A 27,873-nucleotide genomic window follows, 5' to 3' on the forward strand; every position below is an offset into this window, starting at 1 on the left:
TATCAGCCTCCGCCACGAACCATGCATGTGCATGAACGTTCAAACGTTCATAGTGCACCTGAGTCGCAAGGCTGGATTTGCGGTGGGCTACGGAGAGGGAGCGCCGTGAAGCGCCAAGGCTACGAAATGCCCCACTTCGGTTCTGAACTTGGTGGTAATTACACCGTGCTAAAACGTTCTATTGACAACCAGACCTACGCATGTATACCTGGCCTCACGCCGACTCGGAATCTATTTCTGCTTCTCTGAGCAAGCTACAATCCCTAAGCCCACAACTCGACGCTTTGGCTGACTCGGAACCTATCTCTGCATCTTTGAGCAAGCTACAATCCTTAGGCCCACAACTCGACGCCTTAGCCGAAGTAACTCGTTTGCTTGACCAAAATGTCTCGTACACGGCGCGCACCGCTCAAGACGTTGGAGGACGGGTCAAGTCTCTAGATGAGGAGATGAAGAGGGTACGCGAAGCCTCGGAGCGAGTCAGCCAAATCATTGAGCTCAAGGTACGTGACACCAACTTTGGTTCCATGCTCGCAGGCTCAGAATCCATCGCAATGCACAGTCCTCTCTTGCCGCGTTGCAGAGCTCCATCGAGCAACATGATTGGGAGTCTGCAACCCGACATTGTGCAAGAGCCATGTCCCTACCTGCTGATGTGATCTCTGGGCCGTTTGCTGGTACTGCTGTCGTACGTTCTCCATTCGTCTCCGCCCAGTTGATGCCGACCGCCTGACTATCGTTAGCCTACAGCAGAAAATCCTCTTCCTCCGGCACAGACGTTGCAAGCTGCCCGCGAGCAACTTCTTGCAGTCTTCCAACGCGAGTTCGAGAGGGCATCGACAGCTCGCGATGCGACAACGACCAGTCGCTTCTTCAGATTGTTCCCAGCCATTGGTTGGGAGGCTGAGGGCCTCCAAGCGTATGCCTCCTTTGTAGTCGACCTCGTCAAGGTGCGCGCACCCGCTTCTGCAAAGAGTATGTTTCCATTCCACGCCCAATTTCTCTCTTTTGCTCACGTCCATAGCGTCATCTCCTCTGTACTATATCACCGCCCTAACGGCCTTGTTCGAGAGCATCGCGCTCATTGTGGATCAACACCAGCCTGTTGTTGAGAAATACTACGGTCCGGGCAAGATGGGCCTCGTTCTGGATCGCTTGCTGCAGGAAGCGGACCGCGTAGCGAAGGACCTACTCGAAGGATGGGAGGAAGAAAGGTCAATGAAACGCAAGGTCCGCCCCTCTACAACTTTGCAGACTTATCGACTATTCTTACGGCAAGTCTAGCTATCCGAGCTTGCAGCTTCTCCAATATCTGCCACTGTTCAGAAGCATTCAACCTCCCCTAACGCCGATGAGGAGTCGCTGGACCCCCGCGAGGTTGACAAAGTACTGACAGAGGCAGCTAGCATGAGTGGCCGATGGGGCCTGTTCCGTAAGTTCCTGCACGATCGACTCCAGGTTACTAGTCCTTTTCCGATATCCTACCAAGTCCGTTGTTAACCTGTGCGCTCCAGGAAGAGTCAGATACCGAAGCGGGCAGCGAGGCAGACCCCGCTGGATCTAGACAGCCTCAGCCGCGAGACGGCAGCGTGGAAGATCAACACCCAGAAGCTCTCAATGGCGTACAGGTCCTGGAGAAGTCGCTTGCAAATCGATTGTTTGAAGATATGTTAGCAACGTACTACACCCCTATGGAGGTCTGGTACGCCAGGTCCGTCATAGACAAGGTGGGACTCCCGCGCATCACACGACCTAGAGCAGGAATTTGATCGCGCTCGCTTTGGTCAGGCTCACAGGCTATCGACACACGATCCTTCGCAACAGCCCATGTCGACCACGACGCCTGACGACGCATTCTATATCTTGAAGTCGGTCGTGTTGAGAATGCTCTCCACTGCATCTGTGACAACGGTTGTGCGAACGTCTGATCTCCTTCGTGATGTTATGGACAAGGACTATGCCCGCGTGATTAAGCTCAAACTCGACAACGTCTACAAAGGCGGAGCAGCTGGACCTGGCGCGCGTGGCGACAAGGTGGAACGGGAGAATCGACAGGCTTTCATTGTATGTGCCCTTTCCATCCCTTGTCCATCTTCCTCATAATATGACAGATCTTGTTGAACGACTTGGAAATATCAGCTTCACATATGGAACGCCTTGTGAAAGACGTATCTCAATCTGTCTCAATATCGCAACATTTCTTAGAGAGTGAGGTGGAGACCGTTAAAGGCAGTCTCTCTTCTTTCATGAGCCTTGTACCCAAGTACCGTTCAACACTGCGGGTGAGTTAGGGTTAGCGTGCGTCCTCCTGCACTGCTGATCGTTTCGCCAGGCTGGGGTCGAGCAGTTGTTCAATCAACTTCTCCGTCCTAAGCTACGCACGTTCACAGTCGATATATACAGAGATGTTACGTATGTCCTAGACGAAGACGCCTATGCTGCAGCGGAACTACAAGACACTGTTCGAAAACGATTTGTCAAAGCCTGGGAGGCTTTGATCGAAGGCTACAAGGTACATGATGTGGTCCTGTTCATTCCCACAGAAGCTGGTTAACAGTACGATCTGCAGGACACTTTCACCGAGAGCAACTTCAGGTTGTTCTTTGGCCTCGCTCTGGACGTGCTTGTACGCCCATGGGAAAAGTTTGTTACCAGCTTGAGGTACAGCGAGGTGAGGGAAGTGCAGTAGCTGCACATTTCACTTCTGACCTTCTATGTCTAGCTCGGTGCGATCCGCTTCGACCACGACTTGCGCGCAGTCATGGCGTACCTCTCATCTCAAACCGTCTTCGGCGATATCAGAGAGAAGTTTGTGCGATTGCAGCAAATCGCCATTCTGCTCAATTTGGACTCTGTATGTGCAAAGACTTCCGCTTTTACACCACGCTAACTCTGCTACAGGAAGAGGATGTTGACGAGTTCTACAACGGATCTGGAATCTCATGGCAGCTCAGTCAACAGGAAGCTCGCTCAGTAGCTAGTCTCAGGGTATAGCTGAAGATGTGACATGTACAACGATCGATCCGCTACTCTACATACCGTCATTGGAATTGATACCTGCATCTCCCAAAACTAAGTAACGTCCATGACTGCGTAACCCATCATCCTCTTCGCAAAGCGTCCAGCCTAGCTTGTAGAGCATCTTCATCGGACATGTCGTCGGCCCCGCTGTCCTTGCTACCGCTGCCACTAGGCGGTGCTCCTCCAGATGGCCCACCAAGCGCAACTGCTTGTCGTGGCTCCGTGAGCGATGAAGAGATCGCAAGTCCGCTTGGTGCGTCGGCAAGCTATTGGGTACAGTCAGACTTTGTGACCATGCCTGATGAACAGGATGATATATACCTGCTGAGATATGTCGACGCCAATCTCGTCTAGGACCTGTTTCAATATCTTGTCCCCCTCCTCTTCCTCATCCTCAAGGTCGTCGTCCATGACATCATCGACGGCGTCCGACATCATCTCCTCCTTCATGTCCATAGTAGCACTCTCACGCTCGAACTCCATCATGATACGCTGGATTTGTGGGAGGTTCAGGCCTCGATTCATGGCTCCCATGGCCTAGAGAAGAGACTCAGAGGGGTCTGTCATGTCTGGCACGGTGAAGACGACATACGCGAGTTGCGCCACGCATCGCTTCGGCCATCTGTTGGTTGCTCCGGAGGGTTTGTATCCTCAAGCCGACGGCCTGGAGCTGGGTCCTCATCTGATAGAACTTCTGGACATATCGACGCGTGCGGACAAGGTCTTTCGCCATCACTTTGCAAGCATTCTGTCCGAGGAGTTCAGCTTCACACGGGATTGTGAGAGGTCGAGCTTCACACCATCTGACCGGCCTTTGCACTTTTCTTTATGTCCATGATGAGCTTCTTTTCCTGTTGCTCGAGTTTGGTTCGTTCCCGATCCAACTCGCGCTGGGCCTTAGCGAGGGCGCGTTGGTGCTGGCGCAGCCGTTCAGCGGGCGTAACGGTACGACCAAAGAGGGTCTCCTGCGGGGGTTGTCGGGTGAGCGCATGTGCGGGCAGAGCATGGAATGCGACAGACTATGATATTCATGCTGGAAGAGTGAGGGTCGGTGGAGGAGTGAGAGAAGTGAGATGGGGATGGTCGGGTGGCGAGTCGAGCGAGACGCGGGGGACGGTGCGACAGCCCGCGCTGGTCGACTCGCATCTGATGCCCTTTGGTCTCCTCCTACCATGTCCTCGCACGACGCTCTCCCACAGATCGGTGCCCATTGCTCCCTTCCTTCATGCAGCTTGAACGACTTTCTCCCCATACGCTGCACATGCCAGCAATTGTTTTGCAAAGACCACATCTCTCCAGACGTCCATCACTGTCCATCTCTCCAAGCCGCACCCAGTACAATCGGCTCCGCTCTCAAGTTACAGCGCTGCGCTGCGCAGTCATGCAACAAGCCAAGTCTTGAGTCTTTTGTTGCAGACCCGTCAGATACCACCAATCGTTCTCCTGCACTATGCTCGGGCTGCAAGCAGGCATTCTGCGCCGAGTACGTTCTCTCCTACTAGCACACCATCTCGCATACGCTCAGACCCTCCCTCTTCATAGGCACAGGGATCCTAGCTCGCATTCCTGTGCTCCCTCCCATGATGTTGACTCAGGACATGTACCAGAGAAGAACGCTGCGGCGAAGGCTCTGTTGGCCAAGCACTTTGGGACGGATGCTGCCAATGCTACTGCACATGCCGGGTCCTCGGCACCCAAGCCCAGCTCTCGCAAAGAGGCTCAGCAGCGCCAGCTAGCGGTGATTAAGATGCGTGTCAAGGCCCAACCTGGAAATCTCAAGGATACCTCGGCTTCAGTGTCAATGGATCAACGACTGCATGTCAGGGTCAGTCCAGCCGGAGTGCCCTCCTCCGAGCGCATATTTTGGTTCCCAAAGGTGTCGTCCCCTTCAGTATCTAGTACCTCTGCTCCGCTAGACTCTGCATGAGCAGACGATAGGGACAGGCAAAGCCCTTGATCTGCTTGCCGCGCAATTCAAGCTGACCATCAGCGACTCACAAGTACGTTGGCTGACAGACGAGAGGTCACAGTAGCTGATGTCGTGTAGCCTCTGAAACTTCTACTGAGGCAATCCGATGATGAAGTGAACACTTTGCGTACAGATCAACTACTGGCAGACCAGGTTCCAGATGGTGCATGCCTGCATCTTACCAGATGAACAGGTAGCGGCATGCATAGCGGCGGGTTGACGGCTGGCAATGGAATGGATGATTGAAAAAACATGTATAATACCATTACATTGGATCCCATAGCACAAAAAAGACATGCAAATATGACAAGTGTATGAACATGACAGCGAGACGAACTCGTTAGGCTACCAGAGCCGCGAGTCTCCGGAGATGAGGGACATTGAGGTATGCGGGGACGTAAGTCTCCAGTCCAGAAACCTCTCTAGGGAGGGGAAGCTCGTAAGGGCCAACCTCTTCGGTTTCGGGTGCAAGGAGTAGGTGGTCGTTGCGATCATTGGGTGATACTCGTGAGGCAACAACGCGAAGAATTTCCGGCGAGATGGGAGTCTGTTGCTTGTAAGTCAGTTGAAGATGCCAGACTAATGACGATGAAAGGACAGACCTCATAGTCGGCGACGTAGTAGTTCGTGCACATGCGTTGGATTTGCGTAGGCGTCAGCATCCAGCAGACATCGTAGATGATGTCCAGATCCGCAGGTGTGGACTAGTGCCATAGTCAATGCGTGCTTCACAATCCAGTAACTCGATGGAGAACATACCTTCTTGAGCTGGAGCAGTTTCGTGGCCTGCATTAAGTGCTCGAGCTGTAGAGTGCCCTCCGGCATGTCGTGCGATTTACACCATTCCTCGATTCGAGTAATGTTGTACTGAATTTGCATCGCTTTGAGGGAGTCAGCTAGACGTTGGACGACTCAGGGTCAAGCACACTCACCTCGCTTCCAGGACGAGAAGTTACGCCTCATGAGAAGGTCGTTGAAGCTCGTCACACCAATGAGCTTGAGGAGCTCGGTGATGACTTGCTGTACTACGGACTCTTCCATATAGTAGCTCTTCAAGCTCCTCCAGACCTTGTTCAGCAAGTTCAAGATATCGTCCATGCTGTACGCAGGTTGGGTGTTCGAGCTCAACAGGCGGTTGAATAACCTTCCTCCGCCATCAGTCGTGGTAAAGCCGGGCAAGGACTGGCTTTCAATGAGCGCAGGAATGACCATCTTCGACAAACGCTTCTTAGTCTCGAGCATCCACGTGTGATAGATGTTGTACTCGAGGCTGTCTAAGTCGTGCTTGACCACCGAGACAAGTCGTTCGTAGTCCGCCCACTCAAACGGCCGGACAGCGTTCTCCTCGCCAGGACCAATCCCCTGGAGCATGTCGCTCTCGGCCACGCAGATGAACGAGAGCATCTCGTGTACGTTGGAGAGCCAGAAAATGCCAGGGATTATCGCGTCCTCACCGGTGAACGACTACAGCAATATCAGAATGCGCTTCAGGGCTAGTTAGGGACGCGGCTTACCATGACATGCGACTGAATAGTCTGCATGACGTTCGCAAGGAACCGTTCGCTCTCCGGAATGAGGCCGTATTTCCACATCTCGTTGGTGATCAGGCTGATCAAGTTTGCGGGGAACAAGATCTCCTTCACAGCAGCGGGGCTGGTCAAGCTCGGTGCAGGTATCTTCAACCCACGGATCAGGCCGTCCAAAACATCCTCGTCCAGACGCTTGATGTCCTGCATTAACCTGATCTTTTCTTCGGCGGGGTCATCGTACAGGCTGGACCGGTCGAGCACGCGGAACTGCGGTAAGCCATCCTCGCCGTTGTACGCGACCGACACTGCACGAGGATTGGACGCTTGGCTCCTCTTGGCGTTGAACATGAGCTCGTCCTGGGAGGTACGGTGATCGGAAGGCTGAATAGCATAAACGCCAGCCGAGCTGTGTCGCCGTTGGTGACGGGGAACAGAAGCAAGACTGGAGCCATTAGCATTGCCGGAGCCAGGTTCGGCGAGACGAAGAACAGGGGCGAAGGTAGGAGAAGTCGGCTCTGCTCGCACTCCCCGAGTGAGCGCGTTGAGAGCAGTAGCCCTGTTGAGCTGTTCCCGGAGGCTACTGACCTCGGTCTTGAGCGTCTGGATGACGGAGCTGTCGTCCGCATTCCGAACAGGCTGACTGTCGATGAGCTTCTGCTGAGACTCGAGTTGTGAGGCCTGCTGGGCAAGCTCCTCCGTCAACTTTTGGATGGCAGCCTCTTTCTCTGCGGCCTTGACGATCGCATCTTCGAGCTTCCGCTCCACGTCCTCCTTTGCCCGCAGGAGTTGTTGGCTACGAGACAACTCCGATTGGGCGTTCGTGAGGTCAGTCTGGATCTGCCTAGCGCGAGCGTCCGACTCTTCGTGACGAGCAACCGCCTGTGATAGCTGTGCCTCGAGAGCAGTGACTTTGTTCTGCAGCTCCTTCTTCTCTTCGGTGCGCTTCTGGAGTGTTTGAGTGAGCTCGACGACCTTGTTCTCCAGCCTGTAAGAGATCTCCTTGAACTTGGAGACAGAACGGGCCTCGGCCTTGAGGGCCTTGAGCTCCTTGCGAGCGAGCCGCCGCCGCATACAGGACTGGATAAGAATGACGCTGCGAACGTCCTTCTTGTATGCTCTGCGGCAAAGACTGTAGACAGGAGGAGACAGTCAGCGAAAGCCATCATGAACTTGTCAGTCTACTCACAGCCCCCGGAACAGGCTTTGGAGAGTGACCACGGCAAACGTCCGCTTTGAGTCCTTGAAATTGCGGCGAGCCAGAAGGCCACGGGCACCTGGAGCAAAGCATCAGTACCAACGATGATTGCACTCATCAGGCTACTCACGGCTCTGAAAGGCGACAACTGAAGTACGAATAGTGAGGAAGCGTTTTCGCTGCAGGTATCTCCGGATGCCTCGCTGGAGGCGGGTCGCGGCAGCATCCTTGCGGACCTTCTCCACAAGTTGCCTTGCCATGAGACCGCGCCACCAGGTCTGAATCTTGATCGTCGCTTCGCGAAGAGCCCTATAATGTTTCACCGCCATCTTACGCCGCATGTTCTTCTGAACGATGGTGACGAGCGCGTTCAGGCGGTTGGAGCGCAACGACTCGAGTGCTGCAAGCATACCAGCACGGAAGAAGATCTTGGTAAGGCCTGGCTGATACTTGTCAGGGTCGTTGATGGTCTTCTCAAGAATCCGGGCGCAGAGAGGCTTGAGCTCGAGATTCTTGATCATGGGTTCCCATTCAGAAGAATGGACGAGCATGTAGTACCTATCAGACGTCATTGAGACAAACTTGTCCACTCGTGTCCTCCTGGTGCTTACCGCTCGGCAAATTCTTCATACGTCCATCGTGAAGGATAACCAGCGCAACTGATCCGGATAGTCTCCAAGACACCACAAGCACGAAGTTGACCCAGTACCTGCTGAGGAGTGAACTCCCAAGCGCGCTTCTGTTCGTTAGGCTTGATGCACCTGATGTAGTGGACATTTGTGACGTTCAAAGTGTCCATCAGGTTGACCAATGATGCCTTGAAGATCGAGGCCTGGGTAGGCTTCTTCACCATACCACCGGGACGCTTTGGACCAGAACCCGCCGTAGCAGAGGACATGAGCGACGTCCTGCCAGGATCGGGAATGAGGGACGCGCGCTTATTGGTGGTGTTGGCGGAATCTGAAACGGTGGGAGAAGGAGGCGTGGCGTCGGCGGGTTTGGTCGCGGCAAACGCAGCGTCGAGTACCTCCTTCAAGAATGCGTTCTTGGTTGCCTGGAGAAGGGCCATGTGCTCGTCGGGTACAGTATCCCGATTCTTCTCTAGGAAACCCTCCACTTCGTATGTGACATCCAGGGCATAGTGAGCAATCGTGAAGGCAGAGTTGCCAAAGCGGGGTTTCTTGAAGACCTTGGCATTCTCCGGCTTGACCAACTGGTTGTTGAGCTTCTGCAGGAAGGATTGATCTGTGCCGGAGGGAAGACGGGACTCTTCGTCAAGAAGGGCCATAACACCAAGTTTGCCTTCGATGACGTCGATGCAAGGCTGGTTGTCGGAGAAATCGATGAATGTCCAATTGATCTTCTCACGGATGTACTCCTCTTGCTCGAGCTTGAAGACGTGCTGGTTGAACTGAGCGGACAGAATGTTAATACGGCGTGCGCGTCGGTATGGTTAGTGCCTACCTCTTGCTGCAGCTTCTCGTTCGCGTAATTGATACTAAATTGCTCGAAGGAGTTCTACGTATATCGGTTCAGTCAGACAAACAACAGACCCGACGCGCTCACTGACCTTCTTAAAATGCTCAAACCCGTAGATATCCAACACACCGATGAACATCTCCGCTCGATTCGCAGCCTCGCCGTTCTCCCCAGCCAAACTCTCGTTAAGGATTGCGACGACCCATTCGAAGAGGCAAGCATAGACGAACTTCGCGACAGAGTCGCGAACGACTGTCGCCTGTGCGCCATTCAGCGAGGTGACAATCTTTTCGTTACGAGTGGTGATCTGCTTCTTGACCGTCCACTTCTTGAATTCGGCGAGAGGTATGCCCAGAAAACGCGTCGACAGTTGAAGCGCAGGATCCGTGTCGTCAATTGCCGCGTCTGTCCGTGATTGAGTGATCTTGATGTTGCCGAGGTGGAGAAGAGCAGCAAGGAGCTTGAAGACGGCCCACTGCTTCTCGATGCCGATGCCAATTGTTGACAGAGCTTTCTGCGTTTCCTGGAACTCGTGTTCATCGTCCACCCCGGGAATGGGCGTAGAGGTGGGACCGCCCTGGCTGAGGTATTGGAACTTAGTGACATCCGTATCGAGACCCAAATCCTTCCGCTCTTTCAGAGGAGCTCCGGCACAGAGTTGGTAGAAGATATGGTAGTTCCGCTCCGTCAAAGGCTGGAAAACGACACGAGAGCGCTCAAGGAGGTACGTCCGTATGCGTGCCCCGACGATTTCTTGCTCGCCGTCGAACAGGATCTGCGCACATGCTCAGCATGCTTGTAGCAAGTATGAATAGTTGTAATGACTGACCTGGATGTACTTCCCAAAACGTGACGAGTTGTCGTTACGCGTAGTCTTCGCATTACCGAACGCTTCGAGTACCGGATTGGTGGCGAGAATCTGACGCTCCACCTCGCTCGACTCGTCAAGCGAAGCTTTGGTCCTAGCCTTGTTCTTCTTTTCGGGAGGATCCACGGACGCGAGGTAACGCATGATGTACTTCGCCTGGAAGGAATGAGTCCCCCGCATTGCAGCAGAGTACGTCTACTCACCGATTCCGTCTTGCCGGCACCACTGTTGCGGCGTGAGCAGGTGCAACGTAACTTACGACAGGGACTGTGCGTACCTCTCCCCGGAGACGATGATGGTCTGGCCCGTGCCATCTCTGCTCATAGCAGTGTAGGCGTCCTCCGCTATAGCGAACAAATGCGGCTCGAGTTCGCCTCTCCGACGGCCATTATATGCTTGAATGACTTCCGGGCCATAAAGGGCGACGCGTTGGAAGGGGTTGACGGCGATGAGGACAATTCCGGAGTATGTATAGATGCTGTGTTGGGCGTAACGATTGCGGATTGTGTGAAGGACTGCAGGACAGGACACGAACAGAGTCGGCGATGAGACAAACGTATGTAGCCAGGAGAGCGGTTCCTAGAGAGGTGGACACTAACCTGAAGGTTCGTTCAAATGAGAGAGGGTCGCGAGGTCGTCAGCGGTTTCCAGCAGCGGTGGGTTTCGTAGCGGTGGCAGGTCCTCCTTGCCATCCTTGATCGCCTTGACGGTGGTGTCTACCTTAATCTCCTGTATACAAAGAGCACCATCAGTATATGAGCATTCAGAAAGGAGCAAGTGAGGGTGCACGGAAGAAGCACCGACCTTTCCGCGTTCATCTACAAAGACCAGCTTGACAGTATCATCGGTCCTGGTGACCGTGGTGACCTCGGCGGATATCCAACCTAGCTCCTTGTCAGGGAACCATACCCTGGTGCCTTTGCTGTATATATTTTCGGCCATGGAGTGAGGGGGGCCGGGGAGGAATGGGTCGTAACAAGTCGTCAGCTGAGTAGGGAACGTTGCCCCGAAATCACCTCCGTTAAGCCCGTCACAACTCTGATCGAGCGTGACGGTAACCAGTCACGCATTCTCAATTCCCCTCCCGGCAGCCTTTCATCTGCGCTCTCGAGCGTGCAGACTGTCATGGAGCACACTGGCTACTGAAATGCACTATATATTACTACTAGACTCCAGACTAACAAGGGGATGAATGGCAGCATGACGGCGATGTGGCAGAGAGAACGACGGGCGCCATGCGTAACGGATTAGCAGCCACTATGGGCGCTCTCTCAGAGCCGGCAGTACTGGCCGCCATAGCGGCCTCTCCACAGTGCCTCCACTCCTCACCTCGCCTCAGCACTCTTCCGTTAGGCGGTGGTCTCGCTTGGTGTCCCTTTCCTTCAGTCCTTTGTGCTCCTCCGCGTCCCAGCATATCGCAAACGCCACTTGAGCTTGGACCTTGCACCGGACCGGGACTGCACGACTGCTCGGCGGGATGGCTTCAATCTCTGTCCTCAAGAGTTCGACTGTGACCGTCAAAGGTCCCAAGGTACGCCTACCACCGATCTACGTCGGTCGCGACCGTCGTTCATTTGGCCTCTGTGGGTAGGGTACGAAGATCATAACGCGCCAGAAATTGCGCAAGGTGCGTCCATCCCAGCCACTATCTCGCAGCTGCCGAAGCCACCGTGCTAACCCCGCCGTACAGTACTCTTGGTTACCAGATGTGCTCCGCCTCAAAGGAAGCGTGCGTATTCTCTCCGTATGCCATGTCTTCTACATCCTGACCTCCTACAACAGGTCGTGCCCCGCATCGTCGGTCCAGTCCTGACCGTCACCATCTTTGCCACGGCCGCGGCCTACTTGTGGGCGCACGGCACGGACATATCTTTGACGAACTCTGTTGTACCGCTTCTGTCTGTGGTTGTGAGTGTCTCGATATGCTGTAGGCCCGAAGCGTTTGTTCACCCCAAGCGCCGTAGGTGGGCCTGATTCTTGTCTTCAGGTCAGTCGTGTGACCCTCATGATGTTCAAGCGATCTCCAACATGTCTGACGCGACCATCACATCTACAGAAATGGGTGAGTAGCACTGTACTCCGTTGACAGAGCTCAATGTCTAATTCCATTCTTAGCACTTCCTATGATCGGTACTGGGAAGGACGCAAAGATTTCGGGACCATGGTTTCTCATGTACGTTACCGCACTTGCCCCTCCTTATGGCATCCATCGCCCTTCTCTGCTTCCAGCTGACGTCCACGCTCCCACCCACAGGTCCGCAACCTCTCTCGCCTCATCTGGATCAATGTCTCCCTGCCCCCGGCAGACGACGCCTCGCGCGGCAAGGCCGCTTCCGCCAATCTCACCCCCGCCCAGCTCCGACGCAGGAAGGTGGACGCGATCAAACTCTCCCTCTCCTTCGCCTATGCCGTAAAGCACTACCTCCGCGGCGAGGACGGCCTCGACTGGGACGACTACGCCGGGATCCTCCCCGCCCGCACCGCTCGTCTCTACAACGGGCTCTACCAGCCCCCAAACAAGGACTACAAGTATTCTACCGTTGGCACGAGCGGCAAGTCCACCGGGTACGCCAGCTACGCCGCAACGGAGTACAGCGTCCGCCGCGACTCGCCGGAGGGCTTCGACACGGGTTCGAGCACGCCTGGGGCGGACACGCTCCTCGACGTCGAGAGGGGCCGGCAGAGCACTGCCGACGCGACGAAACGCGTCAGAGTCAAGCGGAGCAAGGATCGCCTGAAGGCCCCTGGGCAGAAGTCGACCACGCCCCTGATGAGTTCCTTACAACACACGATCGACTTCTCGCCCGACCCAGACAGCCTGAGCACCCCGCTGCCCATGGTCATCGCGCACGAGCTCTCGCATGCACTGTTCAAGTTCCGCAGGGACGGGTACCTCGAGACCGTCGGTCCCGCTGGCATGAATGCCATGAATACCCTGTATGCGATTTCCTTTCCTTCTTGCTCGACTTTTGCTCAGACTGGTTGCGTAGCATCCAAGGCATGATTGATATGATGACCTGTATGGAACGGGTCGCCAACACGCCGATCCCGCGCTCATACAGCATCCATCTGAAGCAATGCGTGACCCTATACTTGTTTTCTCTCCCCTTCACTCTTGTCAGGGAGCTTGGCTGGGGCATGATTCCCATCGTCACTGTGGTGGCGTTCACTCTGATGGGCATTGAGGGTATCGCGGAGGAGATTGAGATGCCTTTTGGACTCGATTCGGCAGACCTTCCCTTGGGTAGGTGCTTGTGATTTGAGACAGAAAGCCCCTGCTCAAGTTTGCATTACAGAACGTTACTGTGAGGACCTCAAGGAGGAGATCGAGTTCATGGTGGAGAAGTTGCCCGAAGGAGGGCAGGGCATGGGTGGTTACGACGATGGCGAAGGCGACGACTAACGAAGACGAGACACGCATAGTATACGCCCTGCAACCGCATTCCCATCCGCATCGCACATCTGCATACCATATTGAGATTCTCGCACATACGTCCAGACAATGTTTCAATGTGTCTTCTTCCTCAGCCATCCCCTCGACGGCTGTCTCGATCAGACGTCCGACAATGCTCTAATTTGAAGACCGCTGGCAGAAGGCAGGAATATATGTACTCTAAGCGAACTCGGGCTGGCAGTGTTCTCCAGGACCGTAAGGCTAGAAACAAGGTATGTAAGTCCCTCTAGGGATGAGAGTAAGGAAAGTGACACGCACCTTCTCCGTGAGCGCGGTGAGGCCGGCAGAATTCTCAGAAGTATGACGGCCGCTCTGGGGTCCCGGCTTGGGCTTCTCGCCTTTCTTGAACGCAGCTAGCACCTTGCGAGTCGTCTCTGACGTGAGGTCCTCCTGTATTCCGAGAAGAATTTGTCAAAGCTTGGGTTTCTACACAAGGGTGCGCGGCAACGTACGTAGAAGTCGTCGCCAACAACCATCATTGGCGCGTTACTGCACGCGCCCTGACACTCAACCTCGATGACAGTGAACTTGCCGTCTTTGGTGGTCTCCCCAGGCTTGATGCCACCCAGCTCGGAGCAGACGGTTTCGAGGATCTCGTATGCACCGTTGAGCATGCAAGGGGTTGTAGTGCAGACCTGAACGAAATGTTCGCCAATGGGTTCCCTACATTGGACGTCATTCGTACATGTTGTGTAGAGAGACATTGAGCAACAAAGGAGGGAGCTGACCGGTTGAACATGGTGTAAAAGGTGGCAACCTCGTAGACGCGCATTGGGGGCATCTCGAGGAGGTTGGCGACATAGTTCATGACGGAGATGGAAGTCCAGCCCTTGTTCTGGCGCTGGCCAAGGTCGAGGAGGGGGATGACGGCGGCCTTCTTGTACTGGGGAGGGTAATGGGAGATGATTTCCTGAGCACGCTTGAGGTTCTCGGGGGAGAACTCGAACGGAATCTGCATGGGGTTCAGCGATAGAAGAGGAGAGGTGCGATACAGAGCGCACCTTGGGGTTGTTGTAGGGAGTGTCACGGTGCTATGATGGGGGTAAGACATGAGCGTGCACGTTCAGGGCTGGCAATCAAGACAAGGATACAGACGACGAAGAGAGCGTCGGAACGCCTGGGGGCAGAGGAGCAGATGGCCCGCGCAGGGGTAGATGGGCGAGGAGGCCGGACATGCCTCGAGAGAGCGCGAAGAGCAAACATCGCGGCGGAGAGGGAGACGAGGGCAGCTGGAGAGACTCAAGACTCGAGACTGAGCACAGCGCGAGCGATGACCGACACACAGGCGCCCGCGCGAAGGGCCGCGCCGTCACTGGTTCCCGCCGGCGTCTGTCTCAACGTGTCTCTGCCCGGAATGGCAATTGGTGTGGTTGAGGCTAGTATGTAGTGCCAAAGACTAAATTGCATAGCACAAGACCCATGACAATCACCCTGCGAAGCTATCAGGCTGATGGTCAACCGCGCGGGCTTTGTGCGGGAACGGGAGCAAATGGCTCCAAGGAGACCAGAGCAAGACTGGGGCTCTGCGCCCACGCTAGAAAATTGCAGACGGCTGCTGTCAGGGCGATAGCGCGGGCGCAGTGGACGGGCGTATTGGTGCGCTCGACGAACACAAGGAGCTATGGGACGTTGTGCGGCGTGTGAGCCCGAGGATGAGGGCAATTAATGTCGGCGGTGGTAATGTCGGCGATGAGGGAGCGTCGGGCGGGGTCGCGGGTGGCGCCGAGGTCTGGTGACCGCCGGGCGCTCGGGCGCCTGTGCGGACTGGTGAGAGCGTCGACCTGGCCTCTTTCTCCCGCCCACCCCCATCCTCCCCGCCGTGTCGTCCGTCCTGCTCGCCCCTTCCCCGCCAGCCTCAGCCTTCCCTCTCGCCCTCTCTTTCTCCTAACGTTTAATCTATCTCAACTCGCATCCTCGACCCCGTTCTCGTCTCCTCCAAGAGTCGTCCCCGCTCCTTCCTTCAAGGAACTCCGATCCTCTGTATCCGTAGCATCATCCCCCTCTCCAGATGGCCACTCACGGTCCAATCAACGGCGTCAAGATCTCTCGTACGTCCCTCCTTCATTTCCACACACACCCTCTTCCATGCTTCGCTTTTCCTCCCCGTGCCCTCCCCGTCCCTTAAAACATTGCATCGCGTCCATCGCCCCTTTCCATCCTCTTCTCCTGCTCATGGATGACGCGTTGGTACTCATTCCTGTCGTTTTTCTGTCTTTGCGCATCTGCAGCCGTCGACGATCCCCGCAAGATCGTCAAGGTCGTCGCTTCCGACGGCAAGTCGGGAGAGACCCGTGATCTCATTTACACCAACTGCAAAGTCATCGGAAACGGCTCTTTCGGTATCGTCTTCCAGGCAAAGCTCCTCGAAGACTCCAACCCCGTCTGTGACATCGCCATCAAGAAGGTCTTGCAGGACAAGAGGTTCAAGGTACGTTCCCTCCTTTCCGAGCCCCCCCTCTTTGTGGTTACAGCGCGTCTAATCTGCAATCTCCGTCGCGCGCAGAACCGTGAATTGCAGATCATGAGACTCGTCTCACATCCCAACGTCGTCGACCTTAAAGCCTTTTTCTACTCTAATGGTGACAAGGTGAGCTCCACAGCGTTTCCCACACATCGCACCTTCCTTTTCCTCGTTCTCTTCGCATCCGCCATTTTCTCATCTCGTGCCCCCTCAATCGTTCCGACGACTGACATAGTCCGACCGAAAGAAAGATGAAGTGTACCTCAACCTTGTGCTCGAATATGTCCCGGAGACCGTGTACCGCGCTAGCCGGCACTACGCCAAGCTCAAGCAACCGATGCCCATGCTCCAAATCAAGCTGTATATGTATCAACTCCTCCGCTCCCTCATGTACATCCACTCCATCGGCATTTGCCACCGCGACATCAAGCCTCAGAACCTCCTTCTCAACCCTGCTACCGGCGTCCTGAAGCTCTGTGACTTTGGCTCAGCCAAGATCCTTGTCGCGGGCGAGCCCAACGTCAGCTACATCTGCTCCCGCTACTACCGTGCGCCAGAGCTCATCTTCGGCGCGACGAACTACACGACAAACATTGGTGTGGTTCACGTTGTTTCTCAGCATTTCTCGCGTGCTCATTGACATCTCTACTTCACAACTCAGACATCTGGTCAACTGGATGTGTCATGGCGGAGCTCATGCTTGGGCAGCCTCTGTTCCCCGGAGAGAGTGGAATCGACCAGCTGGTCGAGATCATCAAGGTCCTCGGCACTCCATCGCGAGAGCAGATCAAGACGATGAATCCCAACTACATGGAGCACAAGTTCCCACAGATCAAGCCTCACCCTTTCTCCAAGGTGCGTCGTCGAATACTAACACGAGCTTTCGGCTCCTATTCGCGTGGCACAGCCACTGACCATGGAGTCCCAACCAGGTCTTCCGGCCTCGCACAGCACCGGAAGCTATCGACCTCGTTGCGAAGTTGCTCGAGTACACGCCTGAGGCGCGGCTGAGCGCGGTCGAGGCGATGTGCCACCCGTTCTTCGACGAGCTGCGGCAAGAGGGTGCGAAAATGCCCAACGGGAAGGAGTTCCCGCCTCTCTTTGACTTTACTCGGGAAGGTACGTGCACAGCTTATTCAGCCCAGAGCCGCACTTGTCGAGGTTGCTGACATTTCAATGACTCAACACTCGCAGAGCTCTCAGTACGGCCGGACCTGATCCGCCAGCTTGTTCCGCCACACACCGAGGCTGAGCTCGCGTCGCGTTCGATCCACCTGGATTCGTTTGTTCCGATACCGCTGGAGCAGCTAAGAATCTCCTTGGACTAAGGAGCTGGCGAAGAGGAAGGACACGTTCCCTGTCCGCACGGGACTCGTAGTATTTTCGTATAGCGATGCAGCCCTACGCGCGCGCAAGGGTAGCCCCGTCGTTTGCCATGTCCCACGTCGTCGCGTTGCCTTTTTGCTCTATTGGTCGCAGCGTTGTGGCCGTCGTCATCGCCGTCTGTCCGTTTTGTCACGCCATGTCCGATACATCTCATGTCTCACATCATCACCACTCGTACCGTCCTGGCGTCGCGTCGTGTCCGGTTGTCTTATATATCTCTGAGTTTGTATGGCTGGGCTTGCCGCTGCGATGCACGTACATATTTGTATACACGACCCGAGAATGTCGTCACGAAGAAATAAGCATTTTGCATTGCACGATCTGGCGAGATGGATGATGATGTGCGAGGGAAACGGGAGGGGCTACTTGCGGGAATGAGAGGGCTTATGTCGCGATATACTGCACGAGGGCGGGGGGGGGGGGGGCAAAGATACAGCGCAGCGTAGGGATGAGCGCGAAAAGTTGCGCGATGTCGCGAGCGATTCACGCGACCGCACACATCCGGCGTCTATTTCATGCTCGCTCGCCTCCCGCGCCTCTTCCTCTCCGAGCCCTTCTTCATCTCCTCCGCCGTCCTCCTCCCCCCCTTCCTCCCCAACCATGTCCGCACCCTCTCTCGCGGGCAACAGCTCCGCCTACGTCTGCGATACTCTTCCGCCTCCCCGTCTCGCCGGCGACAAGTCTTGCTCTCGCTCTCCCAGTCCCTCTCCTGTGTCCCCGTCCGCCATTACCACCTTCGACCCACCAATCATCGCGTCGTCACAGGAGCCACCGGCACTGTCACCTATGGAGTCTTCGACCGTGAAGGACGAGGACGCGAAGCAGGCCGATAGTGGTGCGGCCCCTACTCAGCCTCCCGCGCGCAAGCTATGCGTTCGCCATCAGCGGATGGCGGACGAGGGCACCAACTTGAAACTCCAGCAGGTGATTCCTCTTCCTCCTTCAACACCTCGCACGTCGCCCCCCTTTCACTATCTCGTCCAATCCATCATGTCCGGTGTCCGTCGATGCAGCGATAGAAGGGCTCTCTCTCTCTCGTTCCTCAGTATATCTAAGCGGCGCTCCGACATCTCACTTATCCTGCCCCGCTCTCCCTTCCCATCTTTTCCCCCGCCCAATTGCATTCTTCTCTTCACTCTCGCATTACACGGTTACTGACCTCCATCTCTTTCTCTTGCGCACCTCGTGATTTCAAACAGGCACTTGATGCACTCCCCGTCGCAGAGCGCGAGGCCGTCTCCGTCATCTGGTCCAACTTCTCATCATCCCCACATCCCCGCCGCGCCCTTATCCTCCATGGTCTCCTCACCATGTGCTGTTTCTCCCAGCTGTCCCTTCTCACCGAGCAGCTCGCCCACCTGATCCGCATCGACCCGTTCGCCATCCTCCCGCGCGAAGTCTCGCTCAAGATCCTCGGCTATCTTGATGCTACCTCGCTCTGCCGGGCCGCTCAGGTGAGCCGCCAGTGGAGGGGTCTGGCCGACGACGATATCCTTTGGAGGGGGATCTGCGAGCAGCATATTGGACAGAAGTGCTTGAAGTGCGGATGGGGGCTCCCTATCTTGGAGAAGCGAAGGGCGGTACGACTCCCGACGGCTTCCCCGTGTCCAGAGCCTGTTGCGGTCCCTCAGTCCTCTTCGCAGGGGCCTTCTTCGCAGGGGTCGTCTTCGCAAGCATCGTCCGCGTCCTCCCATTCCCACCTAAAGCGACGGCTCGACGCGCACGCAGCAGGGGCCTCTACTACCAAAAAGGCCAGACTGGAAACTCCTGAGCACGGCTCGCGACCCGCGACCCCCTCTTCGTCGCAGAATACGACTCTTTCTATCTCCTCCACCGAAGACCCCGTTGCTTCGGGTTCCACGAGCCCGAATCCGCTTCTCGCGCCATCCTCCAGGGCTCCGGCGGTCGACTTCCGCACCCGGCCATGGAAAGACGTCTATTGCGAACGCCTTACCATCGAGCGCAACTGGCGGCGCGGGCGTTGTACCGTGCGTACGCTCAAAGGACACACCGATGGAGTGATGTGTTTGCAGTTCAGCGAAACGCTTTCCCATCCGTCCTTCCCCATCCTCATCACCGGCTCGTACGACCGCACCGCCCGCGTCTGGAACCTGGAGACAGGCACCGAAGTGCAGTGTCTGTCAGGGCACACTCGCGCGATCCGGGCGCTGCAGTTCGACGAGGCGAAGCTGATCACTGGCAGTATGGATCATACGATGCGGGTGTGGAATTGGCGGACGGGGCAGTGTCTGAAGGTCTTGGAAGGACACACGGAAGGCGTGGTGTGTCTCCGGTACGACTCCAACGTCCTGGCGAGCGGGTCCGTCGACACTACCGTGAAGGTGTGGAACTTCCGGACGGGCGAGTGCTTCACGCTCCGTGGGCATTGCGACTGGGTCAACGCTGTCCAACTCTGGGATTCGACCGGCACCTCCTCGTCGTGCGACACTTCGTTAACTGCGTTTGAGAATACCCCCACCTCTTACGCCGGCTCGGCTCCCCACATCGACCCGGGCAAGATGCTCTTCTCGGCTTCGGACGACGGCACTATCCGCCTCTGGGACCTGTGCGCACGTGCGTGCGTGCGCCAGTTCAAGGGCCACGTCGGCCAAGTGCAGAGCCTGAAGCTTCTCATGGTCGACGAGGGCTGCGAGTCCTCGGCCGGGTCCGAAGGAAGCTCGGACCGCGAGGCGTCGGTCGAGCCCCAAGAGTCCTGTTCCTCCAGCCCCTCGGCTTCCTCGTCCCCTCTCCCCTCTTCTCCCGTTCCCACCTCCTCTTCTACTAGGCCCGTCCCCGCACTTTCCCGGCAGAACACCCGGGAGCGATCGTCGCGGCAGAAGCCCGTCCTTATCTCAGGCAGCCTCGATAATACGATAAAGATCTGGGATATTGACACCGGCAAGGTCCAGCGTACGCTCTTCGGGCACATCGAGGGCGTATGGGCTGTCGCGAGCGATAAGCTCCGGCTGGTGAGCGGCAGCCACGATCGTACGATCAAGGTAGGCCCCCTTTGCATCAGCCGTCTAACTTGCAGGGCACTCATGTTGTGCGTTCTCCTAGGTCTGGAACCGAGAAGAGGGTGCGTGCACGGCGACGCTTGTCGGTCACCGGGGCGCCGTTACGTGTCTCGCTCTCGGCGAAGATAAGATAGTCTCGGGCAGCGACGACGGCGACATACGGCTCTGGAGCTTCGGCGGGTAGAGGTCAGCATTTCGCCATGTACATTTTGCGCAGCGTATAGAGCTAGCTGCTTGAGGTCTGTACAAGTACATTATTCTTGCTATTGTATGGTATACTGTCATCACGTATTGAGGAGGTCGTCATTGGATCACGGATTCTTGCCATACATATCGGCGTCATGTGTCTGTTCACATATCATAGGTGGTCTAGTGTCAAAAATAACCTTGCAACGCCACCGAAATGCCCGCTCGATCATACAGTAGTGCCTCCACCGATAATTGTCACTGCGTTGCGTGTGTTCGATCACTGCGCTGACGATTTGTCAGGCGAGGAACACTCTCCACGACTTGCAAATCGTGCTTGTGTCACTTGTCTGCAAGATGACTACGACCCGCCTTGCTGAAGCGCACGCCGGAGTCCAGACGCTGTGGCCCAAATATACTCCCCCTCGCGCAAGTTTGTGCCGTACAGGCGTAAGAGAGCACACGCTGCGACGTTCAAGCTGGTTGCTGCGTGTGCGTCATCCACTCTGAACTTCAGTCATCTGGAGCAGACCGCAGCCCGACGGGGCGTCTCAAACAGCAACCAACCAAACCACCGAACGCTCGAGAACGGATGCACCGAAAGTCACAAGCGGGATTGGGCGAGTAACCAGCATAATGGCGTGCACAATATCGCCGTCCGGACGATGGGCCGGATAACCAGCTCAAGCAGCCGCTGCTGGACTCGTGTTATGTCGCTAGCACCATTTGTCATGGAATCGCGGGAGGGGCCTGACTGTAACAGTTCTGCGGCCACTTCTACGATTTGGGAACCTCAGCTGACTATCTGTGCTCCGTGGTACATTGGAATCGAGCTACAGTACTTCACCGTCGTGAGCACGAAACGTAACACATCGACTCGAGCAGCTGCAACTTAGCTCGCCAGTTGAGTATGTACCACTCTGCTCGACACGGAGCGCCTTGAGCGCTAATGAAGGTAACCTTAGCCCCCCAAGGGACTCATGTGTAACGGAGCAAAGTTTATGAGAGGTGGCGTGGCCGAGTTGGTCTAAGGCGTCGGATTTAAGAATTTCTTGATTCCCGATGGGAGTAATCCCGCGCGAGTTCGAACCTCGCCGCCACCATTAAGTTTTCTTCCTCCGACGCCTTTCTACGCTGGTTTTTGGTACATTCCATTTCCGTGCCAACGCAGGTGCACGAGGCTCTTTACATAGCGTACATTGCGAACCAGCAAGAATTCGCGCCCCTTTGCGCGACAGCTCTTCACAACATAGACCTCCCCGTTCTCGACACATTCACATCTAGAACAGCTGCATGCAAGCGTTAGCAGCAATACGATTGATAAACGAAGCCGAAGACTAACCCCAGAGATGCTGTCTTTGCCTCCAGGCCTCTCGCGTACCCTAAGCCGAAGGCGCTCCAGTCAGTATAGTGTCAGATCACGTCGAGGAATGACCATACTTGCGAGTGGGCTTGAACGCCTGCGCGTCGTCGGGGGCATCCCAGAGGGACGCGAACGCCGAAGAGTTGTTGCTCTTTTTACTAACATTGTACCATGTGAAAACTAAGCGCGTCTCACGGGACCGTTCTGCTCACCGTTCTGGGGCCGGGGCAACTTCAGGGCTGGCGGTGCTAGCCTCCGCGGTAGCCGCGGGTGCTGCCTGAACCACACGCTCAGTCTCGAATGCTGTCGTACGGCCCACGCAGGACTCACCGCAGCGGACGACTGTGGTGGCGCGGCGGAAAGCGCGTCGTTGTCGTCGTCGTCTGCGCCGCCGAAAATGTTATGGGTCCTTCCTCCGGGCGGATCCCTTACGCGACGGGTGGGCTTAAAGTCGGTTGCTGGGGTGGATTCTGCTATAGTTCGACGAGATGATGTCAGGCTCTGACTTAGATACAGGCAAGTATGGAACGAACGTACTTGCTGCGGGTTCGGGCGCAGCAGCTGGCGGCGCTGGCGCAGACTCAGCAGGGGGGCCACTAGCAAGCTTGCCAAACTGCGCGTAGCCTACCGGTGGAGGAATGAACAAAGGTTGTGGGTGTGAAGGACAAAGAGCCTGAGGGTACATACGAGGGAGCTTCTGGATGTTGGTGAAGTTGGTGTCAACAGAGACGCCAGCATATCTAGGCAGATAAAGGTTCTTAGCGGGTGCATCTAGGCACGTTGCGGCTGGGAGTAGACGGGTCTTACTTGAGGAACTCGAGAAGGGAACGCTTGGTGAAGACTATGCTAGTACTGTCCCAGTCGAGCAAGCCTACAAGCGGGATTTTATTCAAGACGGCGCTGATAAACGGCAGGGGCAGAACAGACCGAGCTGGGCGGGCCAGTCGCGCTCCTTGGAAGGATCGACAGCAGTGGAAGGCGTGAAACTAGCGGGCGCCGAGGTCAGGGACGGGGAGTTGATATGATAGGATGATTTCTGAATGACTTACGAGGCAGGAGCACTCATGGCGCGTTCAGTTCCAAGTTGCAGTGGGGAGGGTATGTGCTACTCAGAGAAAGGCGAAGTGAACGAACCACACAAGCATTCAACGAACGCGTCTCCAAGGCCAGAGGCGCGATTACGTAAGGGCCGCAACGGCTCCGTCGGACTCGGAGGATGTACTCTTCCTACTTAGTGCTGTACTTTGTACACTCCGTACGACTTTCGCCTGCACGTACTCTACGAAGCTGCTAATTCTCATTCATGTTCTCCGCCTCTCGCCCAGCCTTCTCGCGCCCTTTGATTCCCCGCGCCCTCTCCAGTCGCCTCCGTCGATCATACGCCTCCTCTTCTGCCTACCTCGACCCTGCCCTTGCACGCCATCCCTCCGTCACGACAACCCCAGAAGACATTTCCCCCAAACTCCGCCACGAGCTCGAGAGTGCGTTGAGAGTGGACCAGGCCGGTGAACTTGCTGCCAATTACATCTACAAGGGCCAGCACGACGTCCTTGGTCGCCAGCCACTCACCGGGCCCCTCATCCAAGTACGTGCAGCCCCCCGCCTTCCTCATCCTCCTTGACCTCGCACTCACGCCTATCAGGAAATGTGGGACCAAGAGAAAAAGCACCTCGCCGTCATGAACAAGCTTCAGACACAGCACCGTGTTCGCCCAACCCTTTTTTGGGAGCTCGCCCGTGTCGGCGGCTACGGTCTCGGCGCCGTCACGGCTCTCATGGGCAAGGAGGCTGCAATGGCATGCACCGAAGCCGTCGAGACCGTCATCGGCGAGCATTACGACGAGTGCGTACCGTCCTCTGTTCACCTGATCAACCTCGCTGACATTCCATTCAGCCAACTCAAGGCTCTTGAAGAACTCCCCCCAGATCACCCTAGCGTACCCCTTCTGAAGGACGTCATCCGCGAATTCAGAGACGACGAGCTTGAGCACTTGGATATCGCGGTAGAGAACGACTCCCAGAAAGCTCCTGCACATGCACTTCTAAGCACCGTCGTTGGCACAGGATGCAAGGTGGCTATCGAGTTATGCAAGAGATTCTAGGGCGGGATGTCTCGCACAATGTAGAAGTTTGGACCGGACTGTACCATAGTAATCTTTGCGATACAACGCCATCGTACTTATCCACCTCTCAATCCGTCGTCTCAGCCTCAGGAGCAGGCGCGATGCGTGCCAGGGACTCTCCCTTGCGTTTGCCTGTCCAGTCCCACACCCCCTATAAAAGAACGCGTCAAGAAAGCGCGAAGTGAACGTTCATGGGGCTACGCACGAATTGATGATAAGAGAGGGCAAAGATGGCGGCAGGGAAGACAATCATGCCCAGGATGGACTGCCTTGCTGTCCTTGAGTTGAAGCGAAAGTGCTTGTATACATCTTCGCGCTATACATACGTGCACAAAGCAATCAGGAGACGATGACGAGAGCAGAAAACGCAGCGCACGCACCATCACATTCCACCGCTCAACGGCGGGGTCAAGCTGTGTCCAACGTCAGACGTCCGTTGTACCCTCAATTGGAGAAATACGAGCATTCACCTTTGTGTACCCTGCATGAGCAAAAAATATGAATGAGAAAGGGCGAAGGCGAGCATGGGGAGGGACGCACCGTGTCCGGCCATGGTGGATAGAGACTCAGTCGTTGCCGATCGCAGGCGCCCGGCTCTTGACCTCTAACCACCACCTTCCCGACTCTCCCACCCTTCCTCTCTCCCTCCTGCCCTTGGCATCCGTTCGATATGACTCACAACAGAGAATGGGACAAGGGAAAGCAGGCTGACTACGGCGGATGGCAGCCACCACCGCGCAGCAACGGCCACATGCGAGACGACGACTGGTATGGCGGCGACGCCGGCGGTAACTTCAAGCGCAGGAAATACAACGACGGTGTGCGTGTTTCGCTCCCACATACACTGGTCACACACTGATATCTGTCTCTGTATAGGGCTATGACCAGTCCCAAGGCTGGGACGACTCCGGCTACGACCAAGGGAGCTCCTACCAAGATGATCGCTACCACAAGGGTGGCGGGGGCATGTACAACAAGAAGCGGCTCGTCCCCAGCGAGCCCAGTCCACACGTCATCTTCCTTGGGCTTGACCCTGACTTCACCGAGTCCGACGTACGTGTCCTCTCCCTCACATACTATTCTCGTCCCGCTGCAGCGACCGCAAGAGACGCCGAGCACTAACTCCGGTCGACGTTGACAGATGCAAGCGTACCTGACGAGCAACAAGTGCAGCATCGAGTCGGTCACCATCATCCGAGACAGATCTACAGGCACTTGCCCCATCCTCCTTCATAGCGTTCCGCAGTGCATTGACGTCTTCTCTTTCCCCGCCTCGCCGCCTTGAACGCATGAACGCCTCCCGCACATCGCCCCTCCGCACGCGACCTTATAGGTGTCTCGAAGGGCTTCGGCTTCGCCCAATTCACCACGACGGAACACGCCCGCGCGTTCGTCGACCCCTTGTTTCCCTTCATACAGATCCCGCCGCCCGCCTCTCACGGCGCGACCGCGCGCGCTGCGTTCTACCGCGCCGTAGAACAGAACATACCGCAGCCCCCAGGCGGACGACGCGTCAAGATCGACTATTCACAGTCCGCTGCCCCTGGGGAGCGCCGCGGACCCAAGGGGACATTGCAGTCGAACGACGGGACGCGCGACATCGGCAACGTCCAGGCGCCTGTCCTGCTCTTCCGTGGGCTGGATCCGCTGAGCGGCCCGCAAGCCATCGCCCAAGCTATGAAGCTGAGTGCAGGCCCGGGGAAGGAGGGCGCTAAGGGCATGCGGAGGATCATCTTGATCAAGGACAAGGTCACGACGGCCAGCTGGGGATTTGCGTTCGTGGAGTTCGTCGACATCCAGGTGCGTCCGTCGTTCTCTCGTGCTAGAGTGCACAGTTGACAGCAGTCGCAGTCGGCATCTGCTGTCTTGGCTTCCACCATGTCTCCGCAGCTGCACCCGAATGGGTTCCGCATCTCTGACCGCCCCGTCGCTGCGTCGTTTGCGCACCCATATTCCTTCCAACCCATTCCCGACTACTCACTACGAGATGAGGCGTGCGTGATGGCGACAAGCACGCTGGGCGGCGTGGAAGGAGTGTGGGTGCGGTACTGGGACGAGGCGTCCACGGCGGCCGTGCTCGAGTTCACGGTGGAGGAAGAGGCCCCGTCCACTAGTGCCACCCCTGCCCCAAAGGAGAAGAAGGAGAAGAAAAAGAAGGGTGAGTACCAGGGAGGTTCTGAATATGATCTCCGTCACTCACGGAGACGTGCCCTTGCAGATACCACGCAAGAGACATCTGTCGAGGCCTCCGCCCTACCCGTATCTGACAAACCAGTGACTTTGAGCTTCAAAGGCGGCTTGTCGATAGCAAAGCCTGGCCCGGCTGGACCATCCAAGAAGGCCGTGCCCCTGTCCCAGGCTTTCTCGATGGACGACGCTGCTGAGGGCGAAGGGGATGCGACTACGACTGACGCGACTGCGACCGAAGATCCGAAGGGTTTGTCGCGATGCTGGGAGACACAAGTTTGTGCGGGTTGGCTGACCGTGTTGTCTCGGCTGGTGTAGTTGCTGCCTCTAAGAGAGTCGCTCCGCTGATCGCGAGCAAGAAGGTCTGTTTCCGCATTGCCCGCTGTTTATGAAACCGACGCTGAGCCGTTCATCGTCTCGCAGACTGTGAACAACATCAACAAGTGGAACCAGGTTCAGGATGTCCTACATCATGACGCACCGCAAGAAGTACCCGCCACGCAACCGGTTAGCATGCTTACTTTGTCCTTGACGCTTATGTTCACCCCGTGCAGGTGGAGACTCCAGCCCCGGTTGCTCCTGTCGCCGCAACACAGCCGGCTGCTGTCAAGGCTTCTACGCTCACCGAGACCGCGGAGACTGAGTTCGAATTCTCAGACACCAAAGCCATGATTTGTCTGCTCTGTGCGCGACAATTCAAATCGCTCGATCAGCTCAAACGACACAACAAAGAGTCGGACCTTCACAAGGTTGGTCATCCGTCCCAAGACGTCCACCTAAACCCCTTATGCCATAACGATCCCCATCTCCAGAAAAACTTCAAAGACGCAGCCTTGCGCGAAGTCGCCAGAGAGAAGGTCCGCGCCGCGCGCGCAAAGGCCGAGGCCCAGCAGCCAAAGTACCGCGATCGTGCGTCGGAGCGGCGCGTCATGCACAACCAGCCCGATGTACCCCGCCCTTCGTCTGATGACAAGCCGGTTGCCAAGCGCAAGCACTCGGAGGGTCCCCCACCACCGGAACCGCCACCCGCCCCACCCGTCAATCCTGGCAAGGACGAAAGCAACATTGGGAACAAGTTGTTGAAGATGATGGGCTGGAAAGAGGGGCAAGGCCTGGGTACGGAAGGCGAGGGCAGAGTGGATCCTATGTGCGTCTCTTCAATTGCATATCTTTCAGGCTGTTGCTCATGACGCGTTCTGCTGTAGCCAAACGGCCCTCTATGCCGCCGGTGCTGGGCTTGGGGCGACGAAACCGAAGGATATCACCAAGTTAGCCAGCGATTATACCGGATACGTCAATCTGGCCAAGGATGCTGTACGTTTTCGTCAGCGCTGCTTCTTATTAAGTCTGCTTATATATTCATCATCAGGCTCGTGAGCGATATGGAAGCTAAGCATACCGCTAAGCTGCCAATCGCTGTTCTTTTGTACGCATACTGTATCCCAGCTGTTGCCACTGCTGTAATGTTGTCTAAGCTTTGTTTTCGATACGCGGCCATTCTGTGTCTCCCTTTTCAGTGTCCTTACTATATCACCCGCGTTTCTGTCCATGCTGAGATGCACAACTGTAAGGGTGACATTGACCCTTAGCACGATCAAGCCCGGTAATGTGCACATATACCCGCCGGTAGGTGAGA

At 56.2% G+C, this 27,873-nt stretch overlaps 10 protein-coding genes and 1 non-coding gene across 11 annotated transcripts; 8 read left to right on the top strand and 3 right to left on the bottom strand.

Moving 5' to 3' along the window:
• Nucleotides 1-200: 200 nt before the first annotated feature.
• DICSQDRAFT_103949 (COG4-domain-containing protein) lies at nucleotides 201-4,087 on the top strand (the record flags this gene model as incomplete). Its single annotated transcript, XM_007364557.1, has 16 exons — nucleotides 201-503; nucleotides 563-688; nucleotides 744-975; nucleotides 1,025-1,230; nucleotides 1,285-1,458; nucleotides 1,515-1,727; nucleotides 1,789-2,064; nucleotides 2,112-2,282; nucleotides 2,333-2,512; nucleotides 2,570-2,671; nucleotides 2,723-2,854; nucleotides 2,902-3,287; nucleotides 3,343-3,558; nucleotides 3,614-3,769; nucleotides 3,822-3,986; nucleotides 4,042-4,087. 12 exons carry the CDS (start codon nucleotides 201-203, stop codon nucleotides 2,992-2,994), a joined length of 2,208 nt encoding a protein of 735 aa, XP_007364619.1. The 3' UTR covers nucleotides 2,995-3,287; nucleotides 3,343-3,558; nucleotides 3,614-3,769; nucleotides 3,822-3,986; nucleotides 4,042-4,087.
• Nucleotides 4,088-4,193: 106 nt separating this feature from the next.
• DICSQDRAFT_57462 (uncharacterized protein) lies at nucleotides 4,194-5,179 on the top strand (the record flags this gene model as incomplete). Its single annotated transcript, XM_007364558.1, has 4 exons — nucleotides 4,194-4,504; nucleotides 4,564-4,897; nucleotides 4,953-5,021; nucleotides 5,069-5,179. 4 exons carry the CDS (start codon nucleotides 4,194-4,196, stop codon nucleotides 5,177-5,179), a joined length of 825 nt encoding a protein of 274 aa, XP_007364620.1.
• A 151-nt stretch (nucleotides 5,180-5,330) lies between these two features.
• DICSQDRAFT_160918 (uncharacterized protein) lies at nucleotides 5,331-11,015 on the bottom strand (the record flags this gene model as incomplete). Its single annotated transcript, XM_007364559.1, has 15 exons — nucleotides 10,866-11,015; nucleotides 10,661-10,790; nucleotides 10,339-10,576; nucleotides 10,265-10,286; nucleotides 10,023-10,217; nucleotides 9,285-9,968; nucleotides 9,179-9,232; nucleotides 8,326-9,125; nucleotides 7,845-8,272; nucleotides 7,706-7,793; nucleotides 6,505-7,648; nucleotides 5,923-6,454; nucleotides 5,750-5,871; nucleotides 5,593-5,694; nucleotides 5,331-5,543 (listed from the first exon to the last, which is right to left on the bottom strand). Exons 1-15 carry the CDS (start codon nucleotides 11,001-11,003, stop codon nucleotides 5,331-5,333), a joined length of 4,890 nt encoding a protein of 1,629 aa, XP_007364621.1. The 5' UTR covers nucleotides 11,004-11,015.
• A 523-nt stretch (nucleotides 11,016-11,538) lies between these two features.
• On the top strand, nucleotides 11,539-13,464 carry DICSQDRAFT_168940 (uncharacterized protein; the record flags this gene model as incomplete). The annotated part of the gene is made up of 10 exons (XM_007364560.1): nucleotides 11,539-11,592; nucleotides 11,653-11,688; nucleotides 11,752-11,790; nucleotides 11,844-11,969; nucleotides 12,026-12,048; nucleotides 12,118-12,123; nucleotides 12,177-12,234; nucleotides 12,316-12,998; nucleotides 13,052-13,305; nucleotides 13,358-13,464. The coding sequence occupies 10 exons, from the start codon at nucleotides 11,539-11,541 to the stop codon at nucleotides 13,462-13,464; spliced, it is 1,386 nt and encodes a 461-aa protein (XP_007364622.1).
• Nucleotides 13,465-13,674: 210 nt separating this feature from the next.
• Nucleotides 13,675-14,718, bottom strand: DICSQDRAFT_146230 (uncharacterized protein; the record flags this gene model as incomplete). The annotated part of the gene is made up of 6 exons (XM_007364561.1): nucleotides 13,675-13,716; nucleotides 13,774-13,905; nucleotides 13,968-14,178; nucleotides 14,244-14,467; nucleotides 14,517-14,546; nucleotides 14,611-14,718. The coding sequence occupies 6 exons, from the start codon at nucleotides 14,716-14,718 to the stop codon at nucleotides 13,675-13,677; spliced, it is 747 nt and encodes a 248-aa protein (XP_007364623.1).
• Nucleotides 14,719-15,328: 610 nt separating this feature from the next.
• Nucleotides 15,329-17,680, top strand: DICSQDRAFT_154409 (Pkinase-domain-containing protein). Its single transcript, XM_007364562.1, has 7 exons — nucleotides 15,329-15,563; nucleotides 15,744-15,943; nucleotides 16,019-16,102; nucleotides 16,224-16,572; nucleotides 16,638-16,831; nucleotides 16,909-17,095; nucleotides 17,171-17,680. Exons 1-7 carry the CDS (start codon nucleotides 15,524-15,526, stop codon nucleotides 17,302-17,304), a joined length of 1,188 nt encoding a protein of 395 aa, XP_007364624.1. The 5' UTR covers nucleotides 15,329-15,523; the 3' UTR covers nucleotides 17,305-17,680.
• Nucleotides 17,681-17,962: 282 nt separating this feature from the next.
• On the top strand, nucleotides 17,963-20,775 carry DICSQDRAFT_103963 (WD40 repeat-like protein; the record flags this gene model as incomplete). The annotated part of the gene is made up of 3 exons (XM_007364563.1): nucleotides 17,963-18,286; nucleotides 18,562-20,361; nucleotides 20,423-20,775. The coding sequence occupies 3 exons, from the start codon at nucleotides 17,963-17,965 to the stop codon at nucleotides 20,561-20,563; spliced, it is 2,265 nt and encodes a 754-aa protein (XP_007364625.1). The 3' UTR covers nucleotides 20,564-20,775.
• Nucleotides 20,776-21,572: 797 nt separating this feature from the next.
• Nucleotides 21,573-21,668, top strand: DICSQDRAFT_t66. Its single transcript has one exon. It is a non-coding gene; the product is annotated as a tRNA-Leu (tRNA).
• A 40-nt stretch (nucleotides 21,669-21,708) lies between these two features.
• On the bottom strand, nucleotides 21,709-23,049 carry DICSQDRAFT_135514 (uncharacterized protein). Its single transcript, XM_007364564.1, has 10 exons — nucleotides 22,978-23,049; nucleotides 22,856-22,914; nucleotides 22,736-22,799; nucleotides 22,616-22,668; nucleotides 22,466-22,552; nucleotides 22,259-22,401; nucleotides 22,141-22,205; nucleotides 22,006-22,086; nucleotides 21,908-21,947; nucleotides 21,709-21,854 (listed from the first exon to the last, which is right to left on the bottom strand). Exons 1-10 carry the CDS (start codon nucleotides 22,992-22,994, stop codon nucleotides 21,846-21,848), a joined length of 618 nt encoding a protein of 205 aa, XP_007364626.1. The 5' UTR covers nucleotides 22,995-23,049; the 3' UTR covers nucleotides 21,709-21,845.
• A 138-nt stretch (nucleotides 23,050-23,187) lies between these two features.
• On the top strand, nucleotides 23,188-24,465 carry DICSQDRAFT_84351 (COQ7 protein). Its single transcript, XM_007364565.1, has 5 exons — nucleotides 23,188-23,513; nucleotides 23,571-23,770; nucleotides 23,822-24,201; nucleotides 24,256-24,366; nucleotides 24,431-24,465. The coding sequence occupies exons 1-3, from the start codon at nucleotides 23,232-23,234 to the stop codon at nucleotides 24,027-24,029; spliced, it is 690 nt and encodes a 229-aa protein (XP_007364627.1). The 5' UTR covers nucleotides 23,188-23,231; the 3' UTR covers nucleotides 24,030-24,201; nucleotides 24,256-24,366; nucleotides 24,431-24,465.
• Nucleotides 24,466-24,651: 186 nt separating this feature from the next.
• DICSQDRAFT_103972 (uncharacterized protein) lies at nucleotides 24,652-27,779 on the top strand. Its single transcript, XM_007364566.1, has 12 exons — nucleotides 24,652-24,870; nucleotides 24,927-25,103; nucleotides 25,192-25,261; nucleotides 25,384-25,850; nucleotides 25,902-26,208; nucleotides 26,269-26,487; nucleotides 26,556-26,599; nucleotides 26,661-26,744; nucleotides 26,792-26,986; nucleotides 27,050-27,384; nucleotides 27,443-27,551; nucleotides 27,607-27,779. The coding sequence occupies exons 1-12, from the start codon at nucleotides 24,721-24,723 to the stop codon at nucleotides 27,628-27,630; spliced, it is 2,181 nt and encodes a 726-aa protein (XP_007364628.1). The 5' UTR covers nucleotides 24,652-24,720; the 3' UTR covers nucleotides 27,631-27,779.
• The last annotated feature ends 94 nt before the right edge of the window (nucleotides 27,780-27,873 follow it).

Source organism: Dichomitus squalens, assembly GCF_000275845.1.
Source record: "Dichomitus squalens LYAD-421 SS1 unplaced genomic scaffold DICSQscaffold_9, whole genome shotgun sequence".
NCBI lineage: Eukaryota > Fungi > Basidiomycota > Agaricomycetes > Polyporales > Polyporaceae > Dichomitus > Dichomitus squalens.

Bases quoted from the DNA above. Each gene is read 5' to 3' on its own strand.
- DICSQDRAFT_154409 (XM_007364562.1), top strand. From the start codon at position 15,524: ATGGCCACTCACGGTCCAATCAACGGCGTCAAGATCTCTC. The intron at 16,103-16,223 runs GTGAGCTCCACA...TCCGACCGAAAG, and splicing joins TCTACTCTAATGGTGACAAG to AAAGATGAAGTGTACCTCAA. The intron at 17,096-17,170 runs GTACGTGCACAG...CAACACTCGCAG, and splicing joins CTTTGACTTTACTCGGGAAG to AGCTCTCAGTACGGCCGGAC.
- DICSQDRAFT_135514 (XM_007364564.1), bottom strand. The intron at 22,800-22,855 runs GTCTGTTCTGCC...TCCCGCTTGTAG, and splicing joins CGACTGGCCCGCCCAGCTCG to GCTTGCTCGACTGGGACAGT. The intron at 22,669-22,735 runs GTAAGACCCGTC...TTATCTGCCTAG, and splicing joins TCCCTTCTCGAGTTCCTCAA to ATATGCTGGCGTCTCTGTTG.
- DICSQDRAFT_84351 (XM_007364565.1), top strand. From the start codon at position 23,232: ATGTTCTCCGCCTCTCGCCCAGCCTTCTCGCGCCCTTTGATTCCCCGC. The intron at 23,514-23,570 runs GTACGTGCAGCC...CACGCCTATCAG, and splicing joins TCACCGGGCCCCTCATCCAA to GAAATGTGGGACCAAGAGAA. The intron at 23,771-23,821 runs GTGCGTACCGTC...CATTCCATTCAG, and splicing joins ATCGGCGAGCATTACGACGA to CCAACTCAAGGCTCTTGAAG.
- DICSQDRAFT_103972 (XM_007364566.1), top strand. From the start codon at position 24,721: ATGACTCACAACAGAGAATGGGACAAGGGAAAGCAGGCTGACTACGGC. The intron at 24,871-24,926 runs GTGCGTGTTTCG...GTCTCTGTATAG, and splicing joins GCAGGAAATACAACGACGGT to GGCTATGACCAGTCCCAAGG. The intron at 25,851-25,901 runs GTGCGTCCGTCG...CAGCAGTCGCAG, and splicing joins TGGAGTTCGTCGACATCCAG to TCGGCATCTGCTGTCTTGGC.